Source organism: Pelodiscus sinensis, chromosome 6, assembly GCF_052426305.1.
Source record: "Pelodiscus sinensis isolate ZL-2025 chromosome 6, ASM5242630v1, whole genome shotgun sequence".
NCBI lineage: Eukaryota > Metazoa > Chordata > Testudines > Trionychidae > Pelodiscus > Pelodiscus sinensis.
The window spans coordinates 112,038,938-112,052,279 of NC_143057.1; the positions used below are offsets into that span (position 1 = coordinate 112,038,938).

Genomic DNA, 13,342 nt, shown 5'->3' on the forward strand with positions numbered 1-13,342 from the left:
TGAAAATGTAAAAAAAAAAAATCAAAATATTTATATACATTCAAATTGGTATTCTATTATTGTTTAACATGATTAATAATGAATATTTTTAATCTAGTTAATTTATTTCACATTAATCGCTTGTGTTAACCATGATTAGTTTATATTTAATCTAAAAGCTTTTGGAATTCTACCAGGGCTTTAACTTATCAGTATAACTATCAGTAATCAGTAATAATTCAATTTTCTGAAAAGATATCAGCTATAAGCTACCATGCAACCAAGCTCTCCTCATTCCAAAATTATAGCTGAAAAATTACCCTGGGCAACATATTATTCTGAATTTACATATTATAATGCCAATCTAACTATATATTTTGTTAAATGCCAGAAAAGATAATACAAGCATATTTTATAAAGGGAAAAATAACCCCTTTATTGATAAAAATAAAACTGTAGAAAAAATAATCATTACATTTTCTTGATACTGAAAATCAGACAAATATAAATCAGAATTCACATACAAGAGATTTATTTCATAAGAGTTTGTCACAAGTAACGCCTTATTTGGAGTTTCTGTTATTAACTCATCTATGGCAGCCATTCAGTCACAGTGAATGAAGACAGTAGGGCTTTATGTACTTTGAGTCCTTCATTAAACTATTGATCCCCTTAGCATTATCCATAATGTTCCAGCAGCTCAGCATGTCAACTGGTGCAGAGCTAGTCCTTCTTTCCTTTCAATAACTTCCACACACTATGGGGAGAAAGTCACAATGATTTATTTACCTGACATTTTCCAGTCCGGATGTCGTAGAGGGCCACTGAACCATGGCGAGCTCCAACTGCTATTCTGTGACTCCGCTCATAATAGCTGACCATGTAGAACCTGCAATGAACGTTATAACAAGAAACAAGTGAGATCAGACCTGCTTTCATGCTGTTAAAAGTTAATTGGTAATACATTTTGATCATTAATATTTGTGCTTGGAGATATTTTATGAAGCTATCTTTTGATTACTAATCTCCAATACACTTTTAATTTAGCAAATAAAAACAATGGATTCCTAATAAAATAATGCAGCACCCTAACCAGACATTTTATTCCTAGGACTTATGAATTTTCTTTCTCCAGTTATAACAGCGTGCACAGGCATTGTAAGATATTTGAATAAACATGAATTTTGCTATAATAAAACAAAGACTGACCACTCAGATACCGAATAGTTAAATACGAGCCTTTCTGCACTGAACAATACCAAAATATTTCTGCTTGAACATCAGAAAGAAAAGACAGGATGTAACAGGAGGGAAGGGGGCACTGCTGCCCATTAAATGAAACTGGGCTCAGCTTTCCTATTCCAGCACAGGTACTCCAAAATAGGCCAATGAGTAACCAGGGTAGCACCTATAGGGAGTTATAAGAGATGGTGTGTCAGAGCAGACTGAGTCAGTCAGGAGACAAAACAGGGGGAGATGAGAGCTGCCAAAGAGAGGTCACTGGGAGACAGCTGAAGCAGGTATGCAGCAAGGGGTTTGCTTGTTGGTGTCCCCATCCCCATCCCAAGGGCTGAAGAGGGTTGATGGCAAGAAGAGCAGCAAAGGGGATACCTGCTGGCTCTAAGCTGGAGAGTTGGAGCCAAGGGTCATTGTGGTCTGAAGGAAGGGGGAACAGTGGATGGCTTTACTCACTGGCATTTGCTGCAGAGCTGGGGCCTAAAAGAGGTTCCCAGTTGAGAGGCTGTGGGAATTCCTATTGGGAGGAGTGAGGTTGCATCCTAGAAGGAAGGGTTAGTGTGGCTATATTACTAGAGGGATGAAGGAGGACTTGCAAGGAGGCAGAAGACTCTGGGCGTGGCAGAAAACATTTGAACCAAGTGTGTATTATGTTAATGGCCACGAGATGTGTGCTTCTAAGGACTCCTTGCACTAGTATAATACAGATTATGCTCTGGGATTTTTGAACTATTTTTAGTTCATAAGTTACATTGATGGACTTGAAAACACACTTTCACAGAGTTTCTATCAACTCAAAAGGGAAACTGAGGCAAGAGATCACCAGGGGGTGCCCAGGAGGGAGCCACTTGGTTACACAGAATCATTAAAAAAAAGATAAGGAAAAAACCTCTGAACTCATGACAGTATCTTTACACAGAATGCAGTAAAACAATAACAGGTATTAAGGGCAATAATATTCTTCCAGCTGAGGAAGAATTGAGAAGTATGTTGTATTTCTTAATGTCACCAGATACTTTACGCAGCACATGCACACACCATTAATTTAAAATACAAAGTCACTTTCAAAGCCCAGACAACTATTACACCTCTAACATGAACCACAATGTCAAGCCCTAATTCCAAAGTCAAGTCCTTTGGAACTTCAGAATACCTCTCTTATGAAACACAGAACTGACATTATATTCTTGAGAGTTAAATCTCACAGTACCAGGTTTTATGTGAGACTTCTAGAGTTATTCTGTAAAAATATGGTGCTGACCACATATCTGGCTTAATACACCACCACTGGATATATCACCTTTCTTTCTGAAGGATGTACACTGCTGCATCATCTGTACAACGTACCAATCATACATTTGTTTCTATGATGCAGAATATTAGAAAGAACGAAAGAAAGAAAGAACGAAAGAAAGAAAGAAAGAACGAAAGAAAGAAAGAACGAAAGAAAGAACGTAACATGCTGTTAAAACACTGATGTTTAGTTTTGATATAGGAAAATAGGATAAAGGGCTTGAAGGGAATAAAGAGTCTGGATTATACCTTTAGGTCAGTGTTTTGAAGGAGTAAGTATATAAATGTAAGGACAGATTCACAGAATTGGCCCCAGCATCTGTTGTGAGTCAGGAAAGAGAAGGCCAGAATCTTGCCTTGTCTGCCTGAACAATCAACACAGTTGCTCATCCTATTTGTCAGCCCAGAAAACCTCACTTAAAGCCAGTAATTTAAAAGCATGTGCTTGCATTAACTAATGTACTTGACAAATAAAACATTATCTGGCATCCTAGGTTTCTGCTCTGCCAATGCAAACCACAAGGCTCCAACTGCCTCCACATATAGCTATCTAATTGTCCCAGGAACCCAATTCCCCAAAGGCAAATGGCTTCACAGGGTCAATCCCTGTGGCAGGAAGCGTGACCCCACAGAGAAGGTTCGTCATATCTACTCCCACCAGTGGTATCACTGACATCTGCTACCGCCCTACCTTATTATCCACTTGGAAACAAATTTTGGCACACTACCTTGAGGCTTATATAAAATTCTCAGGCCCTATCGTCCCACAACTTCTATCTACAGCAGCTCCTCTATCCATGTACTACTGCAATTACAAGGACCTGCACATTAGAGCATAAAAAGCTGCTAAGACTGTTATCCAATACTTTAACTTATGTTCTGTGCTCTGTCAATACAGAACACCCCAAATCCCAGATCCATGTGGGTGGGAAGATCTCTGACTGCTTGGCTGCCCTGAGAAATGGAAATGTTTTCAGCCTCAATAACAAGCTTCTTATTTTCCTCCCCTGGCATCAGCTTGGTCAATCTGTTTGATTTCTGCGCTTCTAGATTCATCAGTTAAAGTCAGGATTGAAATTATTCTGTCTTATCACTTCGCATTAAGGGTAAAAAAAAAAAAAAAAAAAAAAAGACATTAGAAGCACTGGCATAGCCATGTGTAAAGACTGCAATCCAGGGGGTATGCAGTGGGAACGAGTATTTGGGGTGAGGTAACTTGTAATACTATGGGCAAATAGATGTCCTCAAGGTCTAAAGATGAACTTGATATAAGGTATATAGTTTGAATGATATTCAGTAAATAAAGCAGGGAGCCACTTAGATAAACTCATACCCACAGTTTACATCAGCCATGTCAAATTTTACTTGCCTGATTTAATAGAGTATTTGTCTCAGGTGAGGATTAAGTGGAATTTGTAACTTTTGTACATACAGTATTGCTTTATCCCTCATTAGTTCTGCTACATCACCGCCTGGATGAAATCCACATGTTTGCAGCAGATGTAAGAAATGAGAGCATCACAAATTACCGGACTAAAGCAGACAATATAAATATCGTTGCTGGATTTAAGTGCCCATTTAGATAGAGAGAGCAAAGTTAGCTTATTATTTGAAAAGAAGAATCAGACTACATAACAAAATTTTGCTTTTGTTATTTTGTTAATATAAAACCTTCTTGAAAAAGAAAGGGAAAATGCAGGCAGGCTGCTGTGGCCTAAAGCATATGCACTGCAGGGCACGCACATGGCTCCCCAGGGATTTAAGGATGACCCTGGAGTCCTTCAAATTGTGGAAACACGAGTCTGTTTTCTCTGCAAAGAGACCAGTCCCGGATGGTGCCATCAAAGGATGGTGCATTGGACTTCTGTTGGAGGCCAGCAATCATTCGAAGAAGAATAAATATTTTTGTTTTCATTTGTTTAAAGTTCCCCACAACAATTCTAGTTTGTTTGCATTCAGTTCTTGACTATTTGTTTAACATGCTCCAACTCCATTTAGAAAGTTTGTAAATGAGTAATATTTTCTATAAAAATATCTAGTTATATATTTTAATTCTATCACACTTTCTAAGTTTCCAAATAGCACAGTTCAGCTGACAGATAATGATTTCAAAGCAGCCAATCTACATCTAAATTTAGATTCTACAGCAATTCCACTCCTGCAAATCCAGCTGATGTATCCATGCACACACTTGGCAGCTTAGTGGAATCTATGCTCTTAGTGCTGGGATATTATTGTATATAAAAAAGCTGTGGTGAGCAAAACGACAAGTTCCATCTTAGCATCCCCTTCATTTTATAACCTCAGGAGTTTTGGTCAAACTGACTAAATTAATGCGATTATAGTTGCAGTGACAGACACGCCCCAAATTTAGAGGTGGGGCTGCAGGTAGCGATCTGCACACACTTTCCCTCCCTTCCCAACTCCCTCCCCCTTTCAGAATGAAAATATCAAATGTTATTGGGCAGCGTGACCCCTTTTCAGGGATGCCAATTTTGGATGTATGTATTCCTGTAGCTTTCTTGATATTACACAACCTTTAATTCCTGGAGACTCCAGGCCAGTCCTGGAGGGTTTGTAGCTCTACTTAGTGTCCTCCTCCTCCATCCTTGTTTTCAGTTTAACCCCCACCCATTCCAATTTACTCACACTATTAGTTCACTGATATCTTAATTCACCAACTGACTCCATTTAACCCTGCCAACTCAAACTCTTTCCTGCCCAGCTCAGAACATCCTTGAGCCACCTCCGCTCCTTTCAATCCAACCCTAGTATTGTCAAACTGAAGCATGCAAAAATTATGAGTTAAGCCCCCCACACTGCTACCCCCCAAGATTGTTTTTAAAACCTTGAGATTTTTAAAAAGTTGGGATTTTTTATTTGCCCTCGGGTTGTGAAACTGCTCCACACCCAGGAAGGCTAGAAACTTGCTTTTAATTTTTTTAAATGACATGATTTTTACATAATGACATGATACTGTATCCCATACCTCAACCATCTGCAATAGCCTGGTGAAAGTGAGTGAGCGCAGAGGAAAGCAAGACATAGAGGAAGGGTGCATGGAGTGAGCGGGGGTGGGATACAGTATCTCTGAAGCCTATTTATGCCAGGGCTTAATGTGGCTTTGGCAAGTACATGACATGATTTTAAGTGACTCCAGAAGCTGGGGTTTTCTGAAAAGAACTAGATAATATGGGGGAAGCAGGGTGGCCCTTTATTTCGGAGGTCATAGGATACAGTATCTCTCAGCGGGGGTGGGCAACCAGAGAAGGTGTAGGGAAGGGATAGGGCTTCAGGGAAGGGGTAGGACATGGGTCTGAGTCTGAGTGATTAGACAACTGGCAGTTCTACCAGGAGGGGATGTGGAAATCCTGACTGTCAGAAGAGCGCGCCCAGCAGCACAGCTAGCAGCTGTTTGGGCACCAGCCAGTATAGGTACAGCACTGCCCAAATATCAAGTTGACTGCATCAGCATGGGCAGATTGTGTCTCTGTTGGGGACCATTAACTCATGTGCTTGGGGCCCGGAACAGCTGTCAGTGGGAGTGTGTGTGTGCCTGTGCACGTGCATGTGCATGTGTGTCTATAAAAGCTCCCCACCTTCTTCAGAACCCATTTAGAATAAAATATTGTCTGCATCTTACGGAGCTGAAGGCACTATTTGGCTAATGCAATGCTTTTACTTTAAGATCTTTCTTTGGACTCAGTAGGTAACAAATAGTGCAAAATATAGAAGCTTAAGTATTCATAAAAATATTCACTGCGTAAGTAATATATTTCCCTTTTATTATCATATGTTCACTGGATATCTGAGTGATCTTAATTTAGAATTTTAATGTCTTGCAATTAGCCACAAGAGGTCTGGCCATACTTCAGCTATTCTTCAGTCACATTTTAAAATTTTGCTTCTTCTACAGAATCAGTTCCGATGAGATCTGATGACCAAGAATTAACATGGCTGACAGCACCTTCACCTATTAAACCCCCTCCTTGACATTCTACAATAAACTCAGAAACTATTTGTTTTAAAATTGTGTGTCAAGTCCTTGATTTGCTAAGTCTTTAAAATAAATTTCTTGTTCTAACACATTTGCTTCCGCTGACATTTTTCCCACTGTAAAAAGCAAAATAAAATATATTTGTTGTTTCAAATTCAGACCTATCTGCAAATACACAGCAGCATTTGAATGTAGTTAATCCCATCCTAAGGGCTCGATTCAGCAAGGTGCCCAGTCCCACTGACCTTAATAGGACTACTCCCAGGCATCAGGCTCCTGAATCAGAAAATCTTTGGAGCCATACCAAATGTTTCTCACTTCAACTTTATCTTCAGCATTTTCAAAATTTCAAAAATAGGTTACAGCCATCAAACTGCACTTCTGTATTTTATATGGATTTCTACCATTTCTGTCTCTTATTCTGAGAACTGATAAAAATCAGTCTATATAAAACATACTAGAAGCAAGGGGAAAAACAGATTTAAACCTTAATCAAATATTGTAAAATACATTTTCAGTAAGAGATTCACCTCATCACAGCCAGCTTGGATGGATACAGAATACAGTAATTACTAAGATGACTGCTAAATCTATATGCCACTAAGACAGAAGAAAAATGGAAGAAAGATAATAACCCAGTATTTGAACCAGCACACTATTGTTCAAAGCCATGGATTTTATAAAATTACTCAAGCTAGGACTTTACTTGAAAACAACACCCCACACCTTCAAGCAGAGGTTGGTTTTTACAGACCTCTATGGTATTTAAAGACTACAATATAAGAAGGGAAAGCCAAAAAATGCCTAATAATATTGTTTTGTCTGCTGAAGTAACAGACTCAGTCACAACAGGTGTGCACATTTAATACAGTATAGGAGGGAGATCATTAGGAGATTAAAAGAATTAGTAATAGGATTAAGCCAAAGTGCTACCACTTGGATTCTCTCCAGAGATTCAATGATTTGCTAAAATCATATGAAAATTTCCACTGGTCTGTTACAAGATGACTTCAGCAGTGTGCTGTATCATTTTTACAATAGCCATAACTATGTACAGTAGGAGATATTGCTAGCAATTTAGCCAAATGTAAAGACAATGTGACACTATAAAAATGCAAAAAGGATGGGGGAATATCTTGCATTAATTCCCACTTGTCTTTGCATTTATATTTCAAGCTAAAGTTTTTAAAAGATCTGAGGGAAAGAAGATTATCTTTATTAAAGACATACCTGTCAAGGATATAATAGTTCCTTTCTTACAAGTGTTGTTCTTTTTCATAGCTTGTTACATTAAAATACAACCTCCTGACATATTAAATATTTTAATTTACATGGTTAATGTATTATAATATGAATATTTATACCAATCTAAGATATTATAAATACACATTATAAATCCCATTTTATTATACGTGAGTATTAAACTCTAAGGACAAAAGGGGAGCTTTTCAGAAACACAAATGGCAGGCACTTATTTTCAACTGAAAGTTAGTGGGAATTGGGTACCTACCTGCCATTTGTTTCTTTTCAGTACTCTGAGAATGCCAAACCACCATCAATATGAACATGAACAGAAAAAGAAACCCACTATGTTCTTGACTTGTTAAAACAACATGATAATTCTATAAAACCAAAGGAACAGAAAAATAATCTCTGATGGCAGAAATATTTTAATAGTCTCTCTGCAGCTTACACACCACAGACTGCAAGACAGCTTTACAACCAGCAACGCAGCTCTGTCGATTTTTGTATTTGATTTTAACTGAATCCCATAGGCCTATTGTGAGCAGAGTCTTAAAAATGTTTTAAAAAACCCCAATCAGATAAAACCTTTTGGTTTTTCTATTACTTGACACATGAATTAGCAACAAGACAAGTGCAGGCCTGTCACATAGTAAGCATCCTCTGATGTCAGCTTTTGGTCTGTGCTTCCAAATTCAGTTCCTCTTCCAAAGATGCCAGTCAGGGAGCAGTTGCTAAAAACGACTGAGAAAAAGGATAAAACTGGCACTTTACAGCACAATTTCTAAGCATATGGTGGGGTTGGTGGGACTAGTCACATATGGTATGTCTAAACTACACCCGTTTTTTGATAAAGGGATGTAAATTAGACATATCAAAATTGTAAATGAAGATGGGATTTGAATTTCTCATGCTTCACTTACATAATGGCAGCCCCAACATCTTTTCGAAAAAATCGTTTTTCCGAAAAAAAACCATGGTCAAGACGGGGATCTTTCGACAGAAATGCCCCATTTTGAAAGATCCTGTAAACCTCATTTACAGCTTCATTTACAATTTCGATATCTCTAATTTACATGCCTTTATCGAAAAAAGGATGTAGTCTAGACATACCCATAGACAGAACAGGAGAGGATGGGCATTTGGAGCCAGGTGATTGCTTCTTCTTTAGCAATAATACTATCATGAAGATGGTAGCAATTTGGCAGATCAAAAGTGAGGAACAGAGTCTACTCACCTGGCAAAAATACATACGTTACCTACTCAGTAGAAAGAGATCCCTTTTCACTCACTTAGGGTATGTCTACACTACAGTACTAATTCGAACTAACTTAATTCGAATTAGTTAATTCGAACTAGTGCATCTAGACCTAAAAACTAGTTCTTCATTAGTTCCCATAATAGAAGGACTAGAGGACACCAAATAAAATGAATGGATAGCAAGCTTCAAACTAATAAAAGAAAGTTCTTGTTCACAAAGCAAATAGTCAACCTGTGAAACTCCTTGCCACAGGAGGCTGTGAAGGCTAGAACTATAACAGAGTTTAAAAAGAAGTTAGATAAAGTCATGGAGGTTGGGTCCATGGAGTGGTATTAGCCAGGGGGTAGAAATGGTGTCCCTGTCCTCTGTTTGTGGAAGGCTGGAGATGGATGGCATGAGACAAATGGCTTGGTCATTGTCTTCGGTCCATCCCCTCCAGGGTACCTAGTGTTGGTTGCTGTCGGCAGACAGGCTACTGGGCTAGATGGACCTTTGGTCTGACCCAGTACAGACATTCTTATGTTCTAAGCTCAGGGCTCAGGGTCGGGGGTCTCACTGGACCACCCTGATTTTCATGCAAACCTGCTCCTGGGTGGCCAGGCTGGCAGCTATCCTGCCCTAGACGGCCACTTTCCTGTGCCTAGTGCGGACGTTGTGGATGAGGTCCACGATCTCCGCACTAGACCAGGCGGGCGCCCACCTCTCGCAGCCCCGGGCAGGCTCCTGGGAGCCACCAGCCTGGTCCCGGGAAGAGGCGGAAGGCTGGGTGGCAGCGGGTGGCTGGCTCGTGCCGTGCCAGGTGCAGGTTCTGCTGGCTGGGTGCTGGCAGGCTTGCACCTGGCACGGGCACCGTAGCCAGACCTTGCCCCTTTAAGGGCTCTGGGGCCGGGAGGGGGGCAGAAGTTTCCCTGGTGGCGCCCAGAGTGGCCACCAGGGCACATGCAGTGTAGACATACAGGCATAAAGGGAAACAAGAAGACCTTTTATAAATACATTAAAAGCAAGAGGAAGACCAAGGACAGGGTAGGCACACTGCTTAGTGACGAGGGAGAAGCAGTAACAGGAAACTTGGAAATGGCAGAGATGCTCAATGACTTCTTTGTTTCGGTCTTCACCGAGAAGTCTGGAGGTGTGCCTAACGTAGTGAATACAAGCAGAGAGAGGGTAAGTTTAGAAGATAGGATACACAAAGAACAAGTTAAAAATCACTTAGGAAAGTTAGATGTCAGCAAGTCACCAGGTCCTGATGAAATGCATCCCAGGATACTCAAGGAGCTGATAGAGGAGGTATCTGAGCCTTTAGCTATGATTTTTGAAAAATCATGGCAGACAGAGGAGATTCCAGAAGACTGGAAAAGGGCAAATATTGTGCCCATCTATAAAAAGGGGAATAAGAACAACCCAGGAAACTACAGACCGGTCAGTTTAACGTCTGTCCCAGGGAAGATAATGGAGCAGGTAATTAAGGAAATCATATGCAAACACTTGGAAGGTAATAAAGTGATAGGGAATAGCCAGCATGGGTTTGTGAAGAACAAGTCATGCCAAACTAATCTGATAGCTTTCTTTGATAGGATAACGAGCCATGTGGATAAGGGAGAAGCGGTGGATGTCATATACCTAGACTTTAGTAAGGCATTTGATATGGTCTCACATGATATTCTTATTGATAAACTAGGCAAATATAACTTAGATAGGGCCACGATAAGGTGGGTGCATAATTGGCTGGATAACTGTAGTCAGAGAGTTGTTGTTAACGGTGCTAAATCCTGCTGGAAAGGGATAACAAGTGGAGCTCCGCAGGGGTCTGTTTTGGGACCCGTACTGTTCAATATCTTCATCAATGATGCAGATATTGGGATAGAGTCCGCTTATTAAGTTTGCAGATGATACCAAACTGGGTGGGGTTGCAACTTCTTTGGAGGATAGGGACATAATTCAAAATGACCTTAGCACCTTAGAGAAATGGTCAGAGGTAAACAGGATGAGGTTTAATAAAGAGAAATGCAAAGTACTCCACTTAGGAAGGAACAATCAGTTCCATACATACAAGATGGGAAGCCACTGTCTAGGAAGGAGCATGGCAGAAAGGGATCTAGGGGTTATAGTGGACCACAAGTTGAATATGAGTCAACAGTGTGATGCTGTTGCAAAAAAAGCAAATATGATTCTAGGTTGTATCAACAGGTGTGTTGTAAGCAAAACTCGTGAAGTCATTCTGCCGCTCTACTCTGCACTAGTTAGGCCTCAGCTGGAGTACTGTGTCCAGTTCTGGGCGCCACATTTCAAGAAAGATGTGGAGAAATTGGAAAGGGTACAGAGAAGAGCGACAAGAATGATTAAAGGTCTAGAGAACATGACCTATGAAGCCAGGCTTCATGAACTGGGCTTGTTTAGTCTGGAAAAAAGAAGATTAAGGGGGGACATGATAGCGGTTTTCAAATATCTAAAAGGGTGTCACAAGGAGGAAGGAGAAAATTTGTTCCTCTTGGTTTCTGAGCACAGGACAAGGAGTAATGGGCTTAAAGTGCAGCAGGGGAGGTTTAGATTGGACATTAGGAAAAAATTCCTAACTGTCAGGGTGGTCAAATATTGGAATAAATTGCCAAGGGAGGTGGTGGAATCTCCCTCTCTGGAGATATTTAAGAACAGGTTAGATAGACATCTGTCAGGGATGGTGTAGACGGAGCTTGGTCCTGCCTTGAGGGCGGGGGGCTGGACTCGATGACCTCTCGAGGTCCCTTCCAGTCCTATGATTCTATGATTTCAAAATAAGCTATTTCAGAATAACTATTCTGGAATAACTTATTTTGAAATAAGCGTGCAGTGTAGACATACCCCTAGGACTAGGATGGAAGGCTTTAAAAGGCATATTCTGTAGAACACTGTTTTATGATCTCTACAGCTTGGTCTATGGACACCACATGCATTTATAAAATTGATGCATTTCCACGCTGGGCTCTTTGCAATGATGCTTTATTTTTAGCTATTAGATTTATCAAAGTAGCTAGTTCTTGTCGAGAAAAAAGAAAGGACATTTGTTTTCAAAATCATGTACTTGATGCTGATTTGTTGGGGAACAAAGCTGAAGAAGTGTCTTGTGTCCACGAAAGCCCATGATATCATCTACATTTTTTGTTAGTCTCGAAAGTAGTGGTGGTGTTGTTTAAGTTTTTTTCAGCACTCAAAGAGTAAAGCTCAAACTTCCTTAAAAAGGAGAACACCTAAGATATGGTCAAATTCTGTCACGAGAAATACTTTGCTATGGACTGCGCTATGGTGCTGACTATGATTATATCACGAAAGGGACATAGGTAAGCAGGTGCACTGATAAGTGATGATTCCGGTTATAAGACAAAAACCTCAACTGTGACAATGCTGCCTGTTGTATGACCTCAGAATTTCAACAGACTAACTAAATTTTCTCAGGTTGGCCCAATATAGACCACCTGCCCATATTTACCATAAACTTAAAAAACAACAAATGGCCTGGTAGCACTTTATAGACTAACAAAACATTTAGATGGCATCATGAGCTACCACCTACATGTTTTGTTAGTCTATAAAGTACTACCAGGCCATTAGTTGTTTAAGTTTATCCTGTACAAACTAACTCAGCTACCCCCTGAAGCTTCCATATTTACCATGTTATTTTTATTGTTTATTTTGAATAGTTTATTTTATACCAAAAATGTCTGTTTTGCTGGTGTGCAGGAGGCAACACGCATTATTTTTTAATTGTAAACACACCAATTAAGTTTGTGCAGAAGCACTATAATATTAAAATATATCCTTTATTTTTAAATATGGGGGTACAAATATCCACCAGTACTTTGAGGGAAAAGCATTAAAGATATTTTCCCATTCTGGAGAGAGTAAATAGAAGTGCTGATAAATCACATCTTTTGTGCAGTATTAAACTGGAAAGGAAGAATGTAAAACCCCCCAGGGCCATGTATGTCCACACAAATACTGACAACAGTTATGTTACCGGTGCTCTGACATGCTGACCAATATTTTGGGCAGGAACTATTTTTGTTCTGTGTTTGTACAGCACCTAGCAAAATGGGATTCTGGGTCTATAACTGGGTTCTTAGGTATTATGATAAGACAAATAACAACAGATTAAATCACAGGGCTTGAATTAAACCTCTGGGATCTGTTTTCTAGTCAAATCATTGCCAGATTTCCTTTCACAAATCACTTCACTTTGCCTCAGTTTACCCATGTGTACAATTAAGATAATAAGTAATTAACTTAACTATACAAAACTCTTTAAAATTGAGGTGTGTAAGATTCTATAGAAGTACACAATTTTTATTACCAAACAAAAG

At 39.7% G+C, this 13,342-nt stretch overlaps 1 protein-coding gene across 4 annotated transcripts in view; it reads right to left on the reverse strand.

Moving 5' to 3' along the window:
* WDR7 (WD repeat domain 7) overlaps window positions 1-13,342 on the reverse strand; it is a 350,838-nt gene that overhangs the window by 65,877 nt on the left and 271,619 nt on the right. For all 4 annotated transcript variants that reach the window (XM_014570212.4, XM_075932629.2, XM_006116571.4 and 1 more), the window contains one exon: window positions 769-868. In XM_014570212.4, the coding sequence (XP_014425698.3) occupies window positions 769-868 (100 nt within the window). The remainder of the gene's footprint in view (window positions 1-768; window positions 869-13,342) is intronic.